The 19,195-nt window shown below is 43.8% G+C and overlaps 1 protein-coding gene across 1 annotated transcript in view; it reads left to right on the plus strand.

Moving 5' to 3' along the window:
* The window catches only part of LRP4 (LDL receptor related protein 4), a gene marked incomplete at both ends in the record, with an annotated part of 76,196 nt that extends 57,470 nt beyond the window's left edge, over nt 1-18,726 (plus strand). Inside the window, 27 exons of the mRNA XM_079536910.1 lie at nt 940-1,170; nt 1,472-1,628; nt 1,977-2,194; nt 2,536-2,712; nt 3,265-3,390; nt 4,088-4,296; nt 4,900-4,981; nt 5,629-5,734; nt 6,645-6,846; nt 7,170-7,359; nt 7,603-7,734; nt 8,382-8,522; nt 9,233-9,319; nt 9,522-9,693; nt 9,777-9,939; nt 10,178-10,403; nt 11,675-11,978; nt 12,312-12,530; nt 12,840-12,974; nt 13,154-13,262; nt 13,594-13,738; nt 14,230-14,343; nt 14,665-14,782; nt 15,260-15,327; nt 15,936-16,023; nt 16,549-16,690; nt 18,391-18,726. Of these exons, the coding sequence (XP_079393036.1) occupies nt 940-1,170; nt 1,472-1,628; nt 1,977-2,194; nt 2,536-2,712; nt 3,265-3,390; nt 4,088-4,296; nt 4,900-4,981; nt 5,629-5,734; nt 6,645-6,846; nt 7,170-7,359; nt 7,603-7,734; nt 8,382-8,522; nt 9,233-9,319; nt 9,522-9,693; nt 9,777-9,939; nt 10,178-10,403; nt 11,675-11,978; nt 12,312-12,530; nt 12,840-12,974; nt 13,154-13,262; nt 13,594-13,738; nt 14,230-14,343; nt 14,665-14,782; nt 15,260-15,327; nt 15,936-16,023; nt 16,549-16,690; nt 18,391-18,726 (4,397 nt within the window). The remainder of the gene's footprint in view (nt 1-939; nt 1,171-1,471; nt 1,629-1,976; nt 2,195-2,535; nt 2,713-3,264; nt 3,391-4,087; nt 4,297-4,899; nt 4,982-5,628; nt 5,735-6,644; nt 6,847-7,169; nt 7,360-7,602; nt 7,735-8,381; nt 8,523-9,232; nt 9,320-9,521; nt 9,694-9,776; nt 9,940-10,177; nt 10,404-11,674; nt 11,979-12,311; nt 12,531-12,839; nt 12,975-13,153; nt 13,263-13,593; nt 13,739-14,229; nt 14,344-14,664; nt 14,783-15,259; nt 15,328-15,935; nt 16,024-16,548; nt 16,691-18,390) is intronic.
* Nucleotides 18,727-19,195: the final 469 nt, after the last annotated feature.

A 19,195-nucleotide genomic window follows, 5' to 3' on the forward strand; every position in this document is an offset into this window, starting at 1 on the left:
AGCTGATGAATTAGGAATTCAATTTCAGGAAATAAGAACGTAATTAGGAATTACCCTAATGATATCCATAAAGAATCATAGAATGGCTTAGAATGGAAGAGACCTTAAAGATCATCAAGCTCCAACTCCCCTGCTGTGCTCAGGGTTGCCAATCAGTAGGTCAGGCTGCCCCAGAGCCCCATCCAACCTCACCTTGAACACCTCCAAAGATGGGGCATCCACAGTTTCTCTGGGCAACCTGTTCCAGTGCCTCATCACTTCCAAATAAAGAATTTTTTCTGATGTCTAACCTAAATTTCCCCTCTTTTAGTTTAAAGCCATTTCCCCTTGTGCTATAACTAACAGACAATGTAAAAAGTCACTCTGCTTCCTGCTTACAAGTTCCTTTCGAGTACTGGAAGGCTGCAATGAGTTCTGCTCAGAGCCTTCTCCAAGCTAAACAAACTCAACTCTCTCAAACTTTCTTCATAAAGAACTTCAATTATTTTTTTTTCAGTACAAGTATCTACTGACTTACTTTATATCTGGCTGAGGCATACTTTAACTGTGTCCTGTTTTGCTGTGGTTGGAGGTTGCGGTAGAAGGTGTGGTATAGCTTGTGTGTTTGCATGGCTGGAAGGTGGATAGAGACAAAGGAGACTATAACCTTGCTGCCAAGCGTGTGCCTAATGGTGTGGCTTCAGGTGAGATGAGCTCAAATGGGACCTGGACTGATCACATCTTGCTGAGTGAACATTTGCCAAAAGTTTTAAAACTGCTCATTTTCAAAGTAGAAATATGTGGTGGGGTTAGGAAAGGAGCTGTCTGAGCTGTTTTGTAATTGGGTGTTGGTTTCTTACTACCAGTGCTGCAAGACTGTGTTCTGAGACTTGTAGTAAAGGGAATAGTAGGCAGGACCCTATCAAAGCTCTCTAATGCTGTCTTCTCATATATCCTCAGGGCCAGAGCCAGTGCTGCTCTTTGCCAATCGAATTGATATCCGGCAAGTGTTGCCTCATCGCTCAGAGTATACACTGCTCCTGAACAACTTGGAAAATGCCATTGCCCTTGACTTCCACCACAGCAAGGAGCTGGTATTTTGGTCTGATGTCACCCTGGATCGCATAATGAGGGCTAATCTGAATGGTAGCAATGTGGAAGAAGTGGTTTCTACAGGTCTGGAGAGCCCAGGTGCGTCACCACAAAAAAGGCAAAAGCTTGTTCCCTGTCTATGGTGTGAGAATAGGGATGGGTGAGTGGAGATAAGTAGGTACCATGTGTTCAAAAAAGAATACATCTCCTTAAGCACTGGAATGGGCTGGATAGAATGGGTGTGAGATAATTGTCCCCCTGGAATTTATGTCTGCTGACAGAGAACAAGATAGGAGGACGGAATTGGGCCTTTCTTGAGGCTAAGAAGGAAAGGAAACTATTTTTCTGAGCAGAGCCTGCTCCTTATTTCATTCTGTGCTTCATTCTCCTCTGGAGATAGGTGGACTTGCTATTGACTGGATACATGACAAATTATACTGGACAGACTCTGGAACATCTCGAATTGAAGTAGCAAACTTGGATGGTACTCACAGGAAGGTGCTTTTGTGGCAGAACCTGGAGAAACCCCGGGCGATTGCCCTCCATCCTATGGAGGGGTGAGTGAAAACTTGAGTTCTCAGTGAGCCTTCCATGCAAGGGTTGGGTGAACAATGGTCACTGAGGGTGCCCCTGGGTGCAAACTCCTTGCTTGGTACCTGTAGTTTGGGAAGCCTTGCAAGGGTTCTGAGGGCTTTCAGAGCTTTAGTCCTACTCTGGACTCTTCAGGTTTCAACAGCCTGAAAGTGCTGGGTGTTACCTTTCTAGCTGTTGCTTCTCCCATGGCTGAAACCCAGTCTCATGCATGAGGTGACAGGATCAACATTGTTTTGTCCTGATAGGAGGTGTTGCAGTGTGCATTAGGTGGGACATTAGTATTCTAATCTGTGTCTCCCTGCCCCCTCCAGCACAATCTATTGGACTGACTGGGGCAACACTCCCCGCATTGAGTATTCCAACATGGATGGCTCTAATCGGCGCATCATTGCGGATACACACCTATTCTGGCCCAACGGACTGACCATTGACTATGCAGGGCATCGGATGTACTGGGTGGATGCCAAACACCATGTCATCGAGAGGGCTGACCTTGATGGACAGAATAGGAAAGCCGTTATTAGCCAAGGTAAGTAATGGAGCTAGGTACTGGAAATGTTCTCTGCAGCAAAGAAGGCATGGTGCTTAGCTGAGTTTCAGAGCCACCTGCTTGTAGGTGATTTGTTATTCTATGGTTATTTATTTTTTAATTGCTGTGGGATGAATTCTGTCACTAATAAGGGATGGGCTTTGCTACCCCAGACATCAGCGGACAGGAAAGAGGAAGTGTCTTGTCACATTAGTGTGTAATGGATTTGAGCAGATTGACTGTGGCAGTGCCTAAGGGTACTGGTAAGAGTTTCCTTGCCTCTCTGCTAGCACAAGTCCTGTTGAACGTAATGGTAGCCCTGTATTGGATGTCTGTTGCAGGCCTTCCACACCCATTTGCTATCACCGTGTTTGAGGACAGTTTGTACTGGACGGACTGGCACACCAAGAGCATTAACAGTGCCAACAAATTCACAGGCAAGAACCAGGAAATCATCCGAAACAAACTCCACTTCCCTATGGACATTCACACACTGCATCCTCAGCGTCAGCCAGCAGGTAACTGCAGAGAGAGTAGAGACCAATTCGAGCCACTTGTAGAACTGTTGCTGCCACCCACCCTTTAAAGCAGGGAGATGTCAAGCATGAACCGAGGGTATTGATGCATCCCCCACTTCTGTCCGGAGCTGCCTTGGCATTTGCTCCATCCGGCAGCTTGGTTTAGGTGCCTCAGCGGCAGTAACCCTGTGCTATGTGTTACCGCAGCTCCCCCTGCTGACACTCTGAGGTGAATGCTTTTCAGTGAGAAATAGCTCATGACTGTTTGGGGAGAGATAGGAGGAACATAAGTGAGCGCTAGCAATGACTGACACTTCCCATAATCCGTTTAAATTACTGTAATCTGTTTGGGAAGTACACTTATGAAATGTTTTTCTACTATACTGACCCCTAGAAATGGAGTTAGCGCTTTAATTTGACTCCTTATTCTCAATTAGTGTCTGCGTAGACAAGCTGTCTCATTCACACGGGGCTTTGCACCTTGCCTGGTGTTTTTCCCCTTTTCTTGCTCTTTGCCTTATGCGTGGTTATTTTTGTCTTTGGCTACTTGAGCAGGGAGAAACCGCTGTGGGGCCAACAACGGGGGCTGTACACACCTGTGCCTGCCGAGCAGCAAGGATTATACCTGCGCCTGCCCCACTGGCTTCCGCAAGACCAGCAGCCATGCCTGCGCTCAGAGTAAGTGAGGTGGGACCACAGCCTGCGTGTCCAGATGTTTTGTGGGTGGCAGAGGGTTGGTTGTGGGAATATGCAGCGGTTTCTTCCAAGAAGATACAGCTAGATGTGCTGGATAAGATTAAGGGCCGTGCTGAAGAATGCCTCACCTTTTTGAGGCATTTCTTTGTTCTGCGTTCCCATTCCTAGGCTGGATGGGTGGGGATGCAGAGAAGCTCGATCCATAGGTACTTACATCAGGGCTGCTACTGATGCCACACTGCCTGCCACAGCTTTTCCTAAAGCTTTCATAGGAGCTGTGTCAGTGATGACCAAGATATTCAACCTTGTGGACTCCCAGAGTTTCTCTTAATTTGCAGCCATGCGGGAGAATTAGGCCAACTGTTGTCCTAGATTCTCAAGAGATGGCAAATCTGTTTAATTTGGAAATAACGCCTATGCCATTTTTTGAAGAATATGGTTGAATTTGTTCCCTTAGCAAAGATTACCCCAGGATGCAGTTCTTTACTCCTACGCTCCCTGCTGATCCCAATCCCTTATAAGATGACAATTTTTGCTACCAATAAAATCTTGGGCTGTGACCTGTCAGTGAGAGATGATGTAAAGGATTAGGTTTGGATATAGCAGGGAATTGTCTGTGTCTATCACTGTGTTGTTGAACTTAGAGAAATTAAAAGGAGACCTTTCGACCTTTGATCAGGTCTTGACAAGTTCCTGCTTTTTGCCCGAAGGATGGACATCCGTCGGATCAGCTTTGACACAGATGACCTGTCAGATGATGTCATCCCCCTTGCTGATGTGCGCAGCGCAGTGGCTCTGGACTGGGACTCAAAGGATGACTATGTCTACTGGACAGATGTTAGCACCGACTCAATCAGCCGAGCAAAATGGGATGGATCAGGCCAGGAGGTACAGTGTTAACTATGTGTGGAGACCATCTAGCCAGGAGACTCCTTGTGCATCAGATTTGAAGCCACTAGGAAACACTGGCTTCCTAAGGAACTGTAGTTCATGTTGGATTTATTGTTCATTGATTTGCCTAGTTTTGGCAATAGTGGGCTCTAACATCAGTGAACACTTAAAACACAAGTTTGGTGTAGGTTCCTGTTTATCTAAACTATAAAGTGGGAAAAAGCATGTTGATTTACAAGCTGTGGTTGATTCCTCTGTTGTAGCCCTAGAATCTGAGAGGAAGATGTGTTGCATTTCCTGTTATGTACAATATTGTAACAAGAGCTGCATGCCCTTATGCTATTGTTACCATTAATGAGGCAAACAGAATTCAAGAGTTGGAGTTGTGTTTTGAACAGAAATGAAAAACATGTGTAACTTCAAGCATAAGGCTTATTTGAACTAGTAAGTCCTTAATGCTCTCTCTCATATCTTATTGTTTTGCTTGAACTTCTGTCTTTTGAAGTCATGTTTGTGAATGAATAGCGCACTGGGTTAGTGCCTTTTCACTAGGGTCTGATCTCACTAAGGATTTTCTTGTTTTTGGTTTTTTTTATTTAGGTTGTGGTGGATACCAGCCTGGAAAGTCCAGCTGGACTGGCAATTGACTGGGTCACCAACAAACTGTACTGGACTGATGCAGGTACTGGGCTCTTCTGCTTTACTGGAGTTTCAGTCTTCATTATGAGTAGTGAAAACTGAGTAACAGCTGAATGGTTCTCTGTCTCATCACAAATTTGCCTATTTCTGTCTAGCAAAAAAAGCCCACATGAGATCAAAGTCCCTTAAACAAAGGGGAGGTTGAAGTTGGAACCATTAGTTAACCTCTCTTCATAGTGTTCCTGGTACTAATCCTTTAGAAGAGCTTATAGCAGAAGTCAAGTTCCACTGCTCTCTTGCCACAGAGCTTGTATCTGTGTGTGTACACATCATATCTTCCAACACAACATCTTGGGGTGCAGCAGGTAGGATTTCAAGTTAGTTCCCTGTCAGAGTATGAGTTCAAAGAGATGTAAGAAAGATGACTCTTCTCCAGGTGTTGTCTTATGTCTGTACTGCATAGATACTTTGATAGCTTAGGAAAGTGCTGGCTTGCACTGACACAGAACTTGGCACCAGTCACAGTCACGCAGGTGACAGAGGTGATACTTTGACGACACTTTTTATTTATCTTCCAGCCAGGAAAAGAAATGGGGGATGGAAGAGAAAGCATTGCTGTAAGAATAGTGTTTACCTTGTCTGTTGTTGTTTCAGAGGTGTGTGTCTAATTCTTTCTCTCAATCTTTGTAGGAACAGATCGAATAGAGGTCTCCAACACAGATGGAACCATGAGGACTGTTCTGATCTGGGAGAACCTAGACAGACCTAGAGATATCGTAGTGGACCCTGTTGGAGGGTGAGAGATTCTTTTTTTCTGGGATGACATGAAAATTCTTCTCTGTCTTAAGACGTTAAAGTGCTTTGATTTCATGCAATTATCTCTCTGACTCCTTTGTTCTACATTCTGCTGAAGTCTGAAATTAGAGACCTGATTTTGGATGCTAGTGGAACAAGATAAGCTGGAGTAACTGCGTGTCATGCTGCAAGAGCAGTCAGATGTTTTCATTTGTTTATCCTTGGGATCTAACAACTAAAAATCTGGTATAGAAAATGTTGTGAATTAGGCAAACAAGACTTTTATATTTAATTGTTTCACATCTATGTTGAGTTTATACTCAAGCACTCTGCTTATCAACCACAGTTGAAACAGAAAGATCTCCTCAGGTGTAAATTAGGGCTGATCTTAAGCATGATGTGACATTAGTGACTCATTTGCTTCAAAGCATTGTGTCTGTGGGAGTACTGAATGATCAAATGCACCATGGAAAGCAACACTGGGTAGATTAACAGAAACAAATGGTTTCAATAAAATATTTTGCTTCTTACAAGAGTATGCAGCTAGGAATTGCATGGTTAGAAAGAAGTGTGCTTATAGTTTCTTTGAGTGGATTACTGAAACACCAGTGCAGCAACAGTACAAAGGGCTAATGGTGAAGACTGGTAAATAATTGGTTAGTTATTAAACCTGTAACTTTTTCCTCCATGTTTTAATAAGGCCAGCACATGGGCTGTGGAAAGAATATCAGTTTGAGTATAATTTCAGGCATAATACAAAAACCCAAGGCTGAACATGAGTATGACGTTAGTCTAATGCTGGTTTTTGCTAGCTGCTGAAGGCACCAGGCTCTTCTCACTACAGCCAGTGTCCAACTGTAATGGCAGTGACAGACATCACACACTCACTTCTATCTTGGCCTTGTGTTCAGATTCATGTACTGGACTGACTGGGGAGCCAACCCAAAAATTGAGCGCGCTGGTATGGATGCTTCAAATCGCTTGGTGATCATTTCCTCCAACTTGACGTGGCCTAATGGCTTGGCCATTGACTATGAGTCACAGCGCTTGTACTGGGCAGATGCAGGCATGAAGACCATTGAATATGCCAGTCTGGATGGCAGCAACAGGAAGGTACGGAAAACATCTTTGAGGAGGGAGTCTGGGAGCATGAGGTGCGAGTCCTAGAGCACAGAGTGCTGATGGCCCCTGCCTCTCTTTCCAGTTGAAAGTGAAATCTTCCAAATCAAGACATGCTGAACTGCTTTCACCAGGAGAGAAGTTCCCTTTCAGTTGTAACTTGTGTTTGAGGGAATCTCTGTTTGAGGGCTCACGTTGCCCCATCACTGCTTGTGCTGTGTCTGTACATTTTGATGTTGAGAAGGGGCAAGGGAAGCCTCTTTTCCTTAGTGACACTTAGTAATGTTTTTTGGTGGGATTGGGGGTGATCTGACTAGGTGCTGATTGGGAGCAATCTGCCTCACCCGTTTGGACTTACTCTTTATGGCGAGAGAATCTACTGGACAGACTGGCAGGCCAAAAGCATCCAGAGCGCAGATAGAAGGACTGGGCAGGCACGGGAAACGCTTCAGGACAATCTGGAGAATCTTATGGATATTCATGTTTTCCACCGGCATAGGCCACCAGGTACAGAACTCACCCCAAGCTACACTGAGCTTAGAGTTTATTCAGTCTGTAGTGTGTGTCACTGCCTCCTGCAAGGAGCTGAGCTATCTGTCAGCCCTCAGTGCCTTAAGTCATGGAAAATGAGAGCACGAGAATAACTTTCAGCTTGTACTTAAAAACGTTCTAGAATGCATTTCTGTAGCTGATAGACCCTTTCTTGTGCCCATCCTCCTGCTGTATGGGTTCCTGTTATCTTTCCTATAGTACGTACACCATGTGAAGTTAATAATGGAGGCTGCAGTCACCTGTGCCTTCTGGCACCTCTTCCAAAAGGTTATAGCTGTACCTGTCCTACTGGGATCAACCTACAGTCTGATGGCAAGACGTGTTCCACTGGTGAGTCCACTCTGTAAGACTTTCATTGGGGTAGATCACAACTACATTCTGGTCCCCTCCTTGTTAGAGAACAAAATTTGCTTTTATGCACTTACCTGCTTTACCTGCTTGAAAAGCCAATCTTGATATCTGTACTTTCAGTGTGACAGAGAATTACTATAAAGAAACAATTTGATAACTGTATTGTTGCAGAAGAAATTGTTTTTGAAATTGCATTTGGCAACTAAACCAGATGTCACATTTTGCCCATATTTTTGCTCTGATCTTGAAGTGGATTCTTTAGTTATCAGATGCTATATTCTTTAGTAGTTGTGTACATCTTCCTCTTGACCCTTATTTTGAGGATTGCAGAAAACTGTTGATTTCAGGCCATGGTACATCCATTTGCACTCCTTAATAGGAGAACTGATTCCTAATTCTTGTTTCCACTCTTTACCAGAATCAATTCTTCCATGAGTGCACTCATTTTCAACTTGGAAATAAAGAAGCATTTCATGTCATTCAGCCCAGACTCCCATAGGCAGAGATCTGTGACTTCCCCTTTTCCACTTAGATGGATGTCAGCTCCAGAATGCTCAACAAATTATATCTGAAACTGCATGATTTTTTTTTCTCACTGATAGCTATTCATTTTCAACTCTCTGCAGGAATGACCAGCTTTCTGATCTTTGCCAGAAGGACTGACATACGGATGGTCTCTCTGGATATTCCCTACTTTGCGGATGTCGTTGTTTCAGTCAATGTCACCATGAAAAACACCATTGCAATTGGAGTGGATCCTCATGAAGGTCTGAGCTTCATAGTGTATCCAACTGCCTGTTTGAAAGGCAATATGTGACGTCAGTATCTGAATGTCTGAGTAGAAATCTGGGTGCAGATTTTACTGTACATTGTGAACTTGAATAGACTTTTTTTTTCTATTATGTGGTGAAAATGTTCCTTTCCTGATGGGGATGTTCTTATATGAGGACAACCTCAACTGAATGGAAAAAGTCTGCTATATTGAGTGGGGTCCCTGTGCGTTTTGGATTTAAGAATGCTTTCCACCAACCGAAGCATGCTACAGCAGTAGAGCTGAGACAGTGGCTGTTGGTTTTTACTAGAATCTGATGCAGTGTTGATGTAAACCTGTTGTATAGTAAGATCTGATTGCTCTCCTTTGGGACATTCTGAGAAATAAAATGTGGAACTCTACTACTAGCTTAAAAAGTATTACATGTTCTCTTACCTTCTGTGAAGCTCATCTTATTAGAATAGCAGAAATCTATTCTAATAGCCTGTATGTACACACCTTTGGGGGATGACTGGAACATGATCATTTGTGCTCTTCTGTCACTCTAACTGAACAGCCTTGTGCTGCTGTTATTTCTCTGCAGTCACATCTCTCTATAGACTACATACACTATAGACTGAATAATTGCCTAGCTGGTAGTCAGACACCTGGGTCTGGACTGCAAGGATTTTAGTGATTTATTTAGGTTTCTCTTCTTCAACCCAGGAAAGGTTTACTGGTCAGACAGCACACTGCGAAAAATAAGCCGGGCTGCCCTTGATGGCTCAAAATTTGAGGACATCATCACCACAGGTAAGAGTGATTTTTTTGTCCTCTTGCCTCTGTGTAGGGTGAAAAGAGAGATGAGATTATCTGGTGGAGTAATCTCCTCAAGTTTTTGGGGAAGGGTGGCAAAGCCTAAAGCATCTTGATGAGGTGCACAAAGGCAATATCAGAAGTTCCTGACTAAGCCGGGAGAATGAGAAGTGATTGATACACCTTTGTGTTTTCTCAGGTCTGTTGACTACAGATGGGCTGGCCGTGGATGCTATTGGCAGAAAGATATATTGGACAGATACAGGAACAAACCGTATTGAAGTGGGCAATCTTGATGGCTCTATGAGGAAAGTCTTGGTCTGGCAGAATCTGGACAGCCCACGGGCAATAGCCTTATACCATGAGATGGGGTTAGTGTTGCTAGGAGGATTGTCTAGGGTTTGGGATACAACTTCTGACCTCTATTTCCATAACACTTGCTGCTTTTCCCTAGCTATATGTACTGGACAGATTGGGGTGAGAATGCCAAGCTGGAACGCTCTGGGATGGATGGCTCAGGACGCGTGGTTTTGATCAGCAACAACCTGGGCTGGCCCAACGGACTGGCAGTGGATAAGGCTGGGTCCCAGCTGCTCTGGGCTGATGCACACACTGAGGTCTGATTCTGTTCTTCGGCATTGTTTGTCATTGGATTTGTGGTAGCCTGGAGGCTGTTTTGAAACCCTTGAGCAAGCTGTGGAAAGAACAAGGGGAATATAAGCTTTTTTGAGAGCTTGGGCTCTGGGAGGGTGGAGAGGAATATCATCACTAATTCAGGCTCTGGTTGCCGCTTGTAGTCATTGTTAGTCATTGGTGTTTAGAGTGTGGGGCTGATGTGCTTGCTTCTTTCTTCAGCGTATTGAGGCTGCAGATCTCAATGGTGCTAACCGCCGCACCCTGCTGTCCCCAGTGCAACACCCCTATGGCCTCACTTTGCTGGACTCTTACATCTATTGGACCGACTGGCAAACTCGCAGCATTCACAGGGCTGACAAGGACAGTGGTGCCAATGTCATCCTGGTGAGGGCAAACCTGCCTGGCCTCATGGACATTCAAGCTGTTGATAGGGCACGGCCCCTAGGTGAGTTGCTAGGCTGTTCCCAAATGAGTAGTGTATGACTGTGGTGACAGTAGCCCTTGAAATCTGTCACTGAAAGGAGTCCTTTGAGGAAGCATGAGTGATAGAAGTAGAGCACCAGGATCAGTTTTTCTTTTCTTCTTTTCTCTTGTGTAACTATTTTTAAACTTTTTCCTGTTTATCCAGCTCCTTAGGTCTGTTGTTTATTTCTTACTGCACTCCTTTCTTCCCCTTCATTCCATTTCCTATGCTGGATTATACAGACAGTCAGTCTCATTCTCACACACATCAGGGCCTTTTTTTAAGAGGACTGAATGAGTCATGCCATGTTACACTTCACCTGAGTCTACTGGGAATGGACTCTTACCTTTTTTAACTCCAAAAGATGCTCATTCCTCTTAAGATCGTTGTTGAAACCTTAGTTCGAGTAATTTTTTTGCCCAGACATCGCAGGCTTCATCTTTGTTCTATAGAATCAATGCTTCTTTAGCTGATATTAATATATCATACTTTCAAAACTATTCTTTGCTAGAGCCAGATTCCTTATGTTACTCTTTGGGGTCCTATACAACCTCATCTTGCCTCCTTGTTCTTGAGTCTGAGTTGCTGCTTTATTTCAGTGGAATTTCCCCAGTGCGTACTTCTACAGAAAACTCCTTACTGCTTCTGCTGTAGCTGCTAACTGTAGAACATTGCTCTTGACATATAATTGTACGGTATAACTTCAAGCTATTAGAAGCTCCAGCCATCATATATCCTGGTTGTTTCCCCCACTCTGCTCCTTTTGGGCTTCTCCTCCTATTCCTTGCACCTTCTGTGCTTATCCACTCCAAACAAATATGTGCTGGTTTTTCAATTTAAAAAAACAACAGCAAAACCCAAAGATATGACCCTAATATGTCAAACACTTGCAACAGGCTTCTCTGATGCTTTTGTTTATTTGTCACTGTGTGCAGCTAACTTGAAACAGAAGCTTCTTTGTCAGCCTGGCCTCTGGTGCATTGTTGTGCTGCTTCTTCACAGGGTGAGATCCTTCAGTCAGCGTTATTTCTTTGCAGCTATTATAAAGATCAGCTGCAATTCTGTGAATCTATCAGCATTTGGCCAGTTCTTTTTCCAAGAGAAAATTATGAAGAGCTGTAGATTTTCAGAGAGGCTACAGTTAGGATGAACTCAACTGCTAGCAGGTTACGCATGTATGTAGCCTTTAAAATTAAGCTTCGGTCTCCTGGAGACACACTGATCCTAAAACTGTGCTTTCCCTACTTCCTAAGGCTTTAATAAATGTGGAGTTCGTAATGGTGGCTGCTCTCACCTTTGCTTGCCTCACCCCACTGGATTCTCCTGTGCCTGCCCCACTGGCATCCAGCTGAAACGAGATGAGCAGACTTGTGACTCTTCTCCAGAGACATACCTGCTTTTCTCTAGCCGTGCTTCCATTCGTCGTATCTCGCTGGATACCAGTGACCACACAGATGTGCACATCCCCGTCCCTGAGCTGAACAATGTCATTTCTCTGGACTATGACAGTGTGGATGGCAAGATTTACTACACAGATGTTTTTCTTGATGTCATCAGGTGAGTGCCAATGATCTACTTGGCCACTGCCCAGGTCACCTAGCTATGTGTGCTGGCTGTGCCACAGCAAGCTGTGGAGTGCCATTAAGTTGAGGGAACCAGGAGATGCTGTCAATATACCACTGCTCACACCTAGTCTGTGGCACACAACATCATATGTGTTGTTGAACTAAATGCTGAAGGTGTATTTAACCTCCTGGAGATTATGGGGAAGAAGATATTTGGGAAGTAACAGTATGAACCTCCCTGTGGTTAGGGAGACTTCCTTGTGTGATCGCCATCAGGAACTATCCATTCCTCACTACCATCCACTTGTCTCTTATTTCTATTCAGGCGGTCTGATCTGAATGGCAGCAACATGGAAACTGTTATTGGTCAGGGCCTGAAGACTACAGATGGTCTGGCAGTGGACTGGGTTGCTAGGAACCTCTACTGGACAGACACAGGACGCAATACTGTTGAAGTAGCTAGACTGGACGGGAGCTCCAGGAAAGTGCTAATCAACAACAGTCTGGATGAGCCCCGAGCCATTGCTGTCTTTCCCAAGAAGGGGTAGGTATGGGGGTATTGGTGGGACAGGGAGAATGGCTGTACAGAGGCAGGTTGGAGAGCAAGGATGTGAGTGGAAAAACAGATGTGCTGTCCGCATCTGTAGGCACCAGCCAGGGTCTGACTGAGTGACAGAGGAAATTGAGCAGACAGTAGCTTTTAAGATTGGACAGATAGTTGGGAGTCACAACCTACAGAGCACGTGAGCTTTTTTTGAATCTGAAGAATGTGGCAGTTTAATTGGTAAATAAAATTTTCAGTAGGTTGAGCGAAATGTTCTTTTCTTGTTGCATTTGCTTTTTATCTCATTAGGTACCTCTTCTGGACAGATTGGGGTCACATTGCTAAAATTGAACGGGCAAACTTGGATGGCTCTGAACGTAAAATCCTGATCAACACTGACCTAGGATGGCCAAATGGCTTGACCTTGGATTACGACACCAGAAGGTCAGTGAAATAATTTGCTTTACCTGTATTTACCTGAATTAAGAATGAATTTTCTTCAGCTTTCCTAGCTTGGTTTCATGAAGAAATTTGTTCCGTCCAATCCATCTTAACTAGAAAATGTCTAGAAAGTAAAAAGGAATTGCACAGGTGGAAGCTCACCTCTTGCCCTGTTCCTGCAGGATATACTGGGTGGATGCGCATCTTGATCGCATAGAGAGTTGTGATCTCAATGGGAAGCTACGGCAAGTGCTGGTCAGCCAGGTGTCACATCCCTTTGCTTTGACACAGGTAAAAAGATTTCCTCCCCATGCTGCTACCATTCTCTCTGCTGTGTTGATGAATTTGGACAGTAGTGGAGTGTGGGGACAAGCAATTGTTGTAGTCTGTGGTAAACAAAGAGAGCTGAGGGGCTAATAGCTACACTTCTGTGGAGTTAATAGGAGGAGATTTGTATGAAAATGTGTAGGGTGTAGATAGCTGTCATCTTTATGAGAAAGGGTTGGGATATTTTTTTGATGGGTATTCTGTGTTTGTGTGGCTAAACATCCTAATGGTTCTGGGTTGTTTTTTTTTGTTTGTTTTGTTTTGTTTTTTCCCTACATGCTATCTCCCTGAGTAGCAGGACAGATGGATATATTGGACTGACTGGCAAACCAAGTCTATACAGAGAGTGGACAAATACTCTGGGCGGAACAAAGAGACGGTCCTGGCCAATGTTGAGGGGCTGATGGATATAATTGTGGTTTCCCCTCAAAGACAGACAGGTAAATAGGAGGGCCTTCATTTGGGCAAATGATAAATGGATGCAAAAGGAAAATTTAGAACCACTGTGCTATCATAGATGTCAAGTGAAGTTGGTGTCTTTCCTTGGATGTAAACTGTTAATGTATCTTGTCTGGGCATGTTTTTTCTAACCATGACATTTCAGCCAAGTATGTCTTGACTGTATTCTTACAGCTTTGATCAGCAAACCACTTCCTGTGTTATTCATCTGACACTGTGTTAAAGACAGAATAACGTAAGCTTGTTTTTAACTGTGGTGACTGAGCTGTTCTCTATTGATTTCTAGTGCCTTCCTATCAAGATTGTCTCACTATTATCACAGCTTTCTTAGCAATCAGATGTAGGGCATGTGCCAGAGGATAGTAATTTGCTGCATTTCTAGGAAGTGTCTTCCTGAGCAGGAAAAAAGTTGCTGCTCTGAGCTCCTACCTAGATAGTTGCAAGAAATTTTAAATTTTTTTCTTCCTTCCAGGTACCAATGCTTGTGGAGTGAACAATGGAGGCTGCACTCACCTCTGCTTTGCCAGAGCTTCTGACTTTGTCTGTGCATGCCCAGATGAACCGGATGGGCGACCCTGTTCTACTGGTGAGTTTTGTGAGCATCACTTGAGTACTGGCTTCCACATGAGCCATTGCCGTTATTTATGCATCAGTCGTTCATCTATGGCAACCAGAGCATCTGAAGTTCTCCAGTACAAGAACTTGTGCAAGCCTTATTCTTAAAGTAAGAATGCTGTGAGCAGCACAGCTTTCTTCTGTCCTTTTTGCTGATGAGCTGGGTTTGCAATGGGAAAGCTGCTGATACAAGTCCTGATGCTTCCCATTTCAGAATCTCGCTATAGCTTACCAGTCTTGTTCACCTATTCCACAAAGTTGGGGTCCAGTTTATTTTTCTGTGTTTTCTTAGTTCCTGGTGTGGTGCCCTTTGGTCCCGAAATCACCAGTGAGAGAAGTCAGACACCACCTGGCAGAATAGGTACCTCAACAACCAAGCCTCTTACATCTCTGGAAGAAGAGGAGGGAAAGTAAGTACTCTTGTTCTCTTGGAATTGGGGTGTGAAAATTATTGTTTGTTTAAGTTCAAGCCCTCTCTAGCTGTTCCTACCCAAAAGAGGTTATTCCAGCTCCAGACCAGACACAATGAAGAGTTAGAATCCTCCTGAGTCCATGCCATTCATTTGATCTATTTAACAATTCCAAGGTTCTTAAAATTAGAGGAGATGGCAGTCTGTTACATTTTTTCTGCAAATTCCCTACAGCTTGCTATTCCTACTACCCAGAGGAAAAAAAAAAAAAGTATACTGGAGAAGAAAAAGAAAGGCTTTTGTTGTTGAATTGGAAGTTTAAGGAATTTCAGTGCTAGCCTGACCCATTCTGTCTTTTGATACCTTTGGTACTACTTTCAGTAACAGAATACTCCAGGAGTTGGACTCAAAGATCCTCATGGGTCCCTAGCAACTTTGGTTACTCTGTGATTCTAATTGTGTCCTTTTGTCTTTCAGCTGCTCTGACAAAGACGCTAGGCGAGGCTTGTGTACTCATGCCAATGAGGCAGTGTTGGCAACGATGGGTGAGTTCCTCCTCTTTACTCTTCTACACCAGTATTCTTCCAGATATGCCCAGAACATTCCAGTCCATAGTGTTTGAAATGAAAACTTCTGAAAATCAAACTTGAATTTCACCAATGCCTTCTGTGCAAAGTGTATCTGAAAATGAACATCGGTCATAAACATTCACTAGCCTATATAGGAGCTTTTCACACTGAAGTATCATTTGAAATAATAATGTTTTCTGTTTTGATCCTCTACATCATCCACTGGACTCTCACTACTAATGCTACCCCACCTCACCATCCTCTTTGTGTTTATCTGAGGGTGGTAGTTAGGATAATGGTTTCCCACTGCAGGAGTAACCTGTCAGCAAGGAAGTCCAACTCATCTTTATTCAGCAGCTTTACAAAAATCTTGATGCTCCTGGTTTGCTGGGACCTGGGCGGGAAGAAGGGCTTTGTTCATATCACACCAAACAAAAGCCCTTGCTAAAGCTCAGCATGCTGACGTTTTGCTTCACGTACTTCCATATGGTTTTATAATTCTGTATGAGGTGTTACACTGATGTCAGTGTTACCCAGCAGAAGTTAAGAAAGGTGTATAACATACCCTTGCTGTTCACTTTCAGGTGAGGGACTGCATGTTAGCTACATCATTGGAGGTCTTCTCAGCATCTTGTTCATTTTGCTGCTTATTGCTTCTTTAATCATATATAGGTGAGTGATATTTTTCCCTCTCTTGGACCATAGTAAAATCTAGCCTTCTTAGAAGCAGGAAGCTATTAAAGAGCACTTTGTCTTTCCTTATTGTCATTTACAATCCATTTGTTCTCATTTGGAAGTATTGATGTTTGCTGAATTGATTAGCATGGTTTGCTTCCTGTCCCTTTGAAGTGTTGGACATGCCCCTACCACGTATTTTTGAAGCCTTATTAGCTAAATTTTCTGTAGAGAGCTTAGGTTTAAGGAAAGGGATGTGTGATAATTCATATCTCAGTACACGTGTGGACTCATGTGTTCTCTGCCAGGTAGCCTCTCCAGTTATTGTCAGTATAGCTTTTGTGGTTACATGGCAGTGCCTTGCTGCACTGGTAGGTAGTGAGTATACTGGTAGCTGAAGGGCATGGTAAAACCAGCAGTCTGTCTTTGTAGGGCAGTGAAGATTGCTGGAGCTTTCCGCTCAGGAACTTCAGATCCTGGCAGTAGGGCTCTGCTTTTTTTCTAACGCCTCTTTTCCTACAGGCATAATAAATCCAAGTTCACAGACCCTGGCCTAGGGAACCTAACCTACAGTAATCCCTCGTATCGGACATCTACCCAGGAGGTGAAGATTGAAACAATTCCGAAGCCAACAATGTACAACCAGTTATGCTATAAAAAAGAGGTAAGAGCTGCTACTAAGGACATGGGAACCCAATTCAAGCTGCTGTTAAGGCCTTCATATGTGAAAATGTTGCAGCTTGTTAGCATTTACCCTTTAGAACATGGGAGAACAGCTTCAATGAATTGCTGTTAGACTTTTTTGCATCAACCAGCAGTATTTCTTCTCCAGAGCTACAGTGACTGGTCTTTAGTTCTGTGCTTCTTACCCACTTCCACAATGTCTTGTACTTCAGTAGTCAGCACTCAATGCGAATGAAGTACAGGCATCAAAGGGAATTGTCTTCCCTGGACACAGTCCCAATTGGTGACTCCCCAAAGCAACCTTAGGGCAACAACCAGGAGGGGAGCCAGGCAGCCAGAAAGAATCTGTTAATAAGAATGTGACTCCTGGCTATATGCTTCATGGAAGGGGTGGGACAAGAAAAGAAATGGAGCCCTTAATAAATAAAGCACATGACAGGCTCTACAGAAGTCCTCCTCATGTGTGTGGCATGATAGAGAGTGTTTAATGCATTGTCTTGCAGCACTTAGTTTCTCCTCTTTTTTTCTCCTCAGAAGCTTTCCTATCACTCAGATAGTTTTTCATCTTCCCTCTTCTGATTTCCACTTACATCCTCATGTCAGGTATCACTATTCTATGTATGTGTTTGATCCTGGCTCTCTCACTCAATCTCTGCTGTGTAGCTGTCCCATACTAATTACTCTTCCATGTTTTTCCATCAGCTTTTATGTCTTTAAGTCAGCTTTACAGTCTGCCAAGAAAGCTGAGGTCATTTTCTATGGTCTTGGCCTTGGCTACGTAGAACATGAGATCTGAAAAAGATAATTTCTGTACAAGTATTTATGACAGCCTGTTAGATTACTTAACTCCTCAAGCAGGGATTGAGGCAAGGCTTATGCAGAGGAGAGCTTTTCCTCTTTCAGACATAATATGCAATAGATTTCCCCAAATTTCATGCAATTTTAGCCTTGTCTACAAAGGGTAACACAGGATGATTTTTCTGGGAATCTAAATCCTTTCCATGATTCTTTTTAATTCTGTTGCTCTTAGTTACACCCAGATATGTTCTCCCTTCACTTTCTTCCCTGAGTTTATATCAGATGTTTTAATGCTCCTATATGTCAGTGAGCCAAATAAGGCAGATTTCATTAATTGAATCTCAGTGGTGTCCTTCTAGCCTATGATGATTTCCACTGTTTCCCTGTAATTTTATTCCCCTCTATCATGATGGGACTTAAACTCAACATTCCAACTGTGCTTTACTAAGAGGTGAATCTGGAATGACTCAAAGATATTGCAGACAAATCTATTCCCTAACCCTACCTCCTTTTGCCATGAAATCTTCTAGCTGTTCCTGCTTTGCATGTTTTGTTTGTTTGTTTGTTTGTTTTTGCTTTTATTTATTTATTTTGGTTGGGGTTTTTATGCTTGTTTTTGTTCTTGCTCCCTGCTGTCAGGTGTTGCATATAGCTGAATTAGGAGAGACGGCTCATGCTCATTTCCATTCCACAATTTAGAGGTTCCTGCAGGGAGGTGAAACTTAGAACAGGTTCTGCCATTGTGACAGCCAGAGCCAGTGGATGTTTACATGGAGGTCTAGCCTTTTGTCTGCTTCACTGTCTTTTTTCCAGCTCTGCTTTGCTCTTTGCCTTATTTTTCCATGGATGTATTATTTTTTCATTCATCTGTCTGCTCCTTAGACTGGTCCTGATCACAGCTACACCAAGGAGAAGATAAAGATTGTGGAGGGGATATGCCTTTTATCCAGTGATGATTCAGAGTGGGATGACCTTAAGCAAATTCGGAGCTCTCGAGGAGGGATCCTCCGGGACCATGTTTGCATGAAGACAGACACAGTCTCTATCCAGGCTAGTTCTGGTTCACTGGATGACACTGAAACTGAGCAGCTGCTACAGGAAGAACAGTCTGAGTGCAGCAGTGTTAACACAGCAGCGGCCACTCCTGAACGGCGTGGCTCACTCCCAGACACAGGCTGGAAACACCAACGCAAGCCCTCCACGGAGAGCGAGGTCTAAAGTACATGTTGCTTTAGAAACGCTTGAACCCTCCCTAGCCTCTGTTCTGCACAAAAGAAGACAGGACTCTGCCTGGCAAGCAAGGAAGGGCCCAGAGACTAGCTCCTCTTGTGAGGGGCCCAGAGACTGTGACTGCCTTTTAGCAAGGAGCTTGGCCAGCTGTGCTGTTGTGGTTGAAGAGGGAGGATGGGTGGGTTGGATGGAACCCAGAGACCCTTTCGGCTCATTTTCACTGTGTCTGTGGTTTATTTATATGTTCTCTTTTCTTGGAAGCTGCCGTTTTAACTTTTGCAGTGACTCCTCTGGCCTGAATCTGGTCCAGATGCTGAGTTCTCTGGCAACCTGCAAGTCCTATGCTGTCCAGCTCACAGTCAATGCCCATGAAGACAGCACAGCTGCCATTATGCTAGCTGCTGTTCACAGAAGTTCCCCTAGTCATTCCATCAGTAGCAGCACTCTTGAAGGCTTT

Source organism: Tetrao urogallus (genome assembly GCF_951394365.1).
Source record: "Tetrao urogallus genome assembly, chromosome: 6".
In the NCBI taxonomy this organism is placed as follows: domain Eukaryota; kingdom Metazoa; phylum Chordata; class Aves; order Galliformes; family Phasianidae; genus Tetrao; species Tetrao urogallus.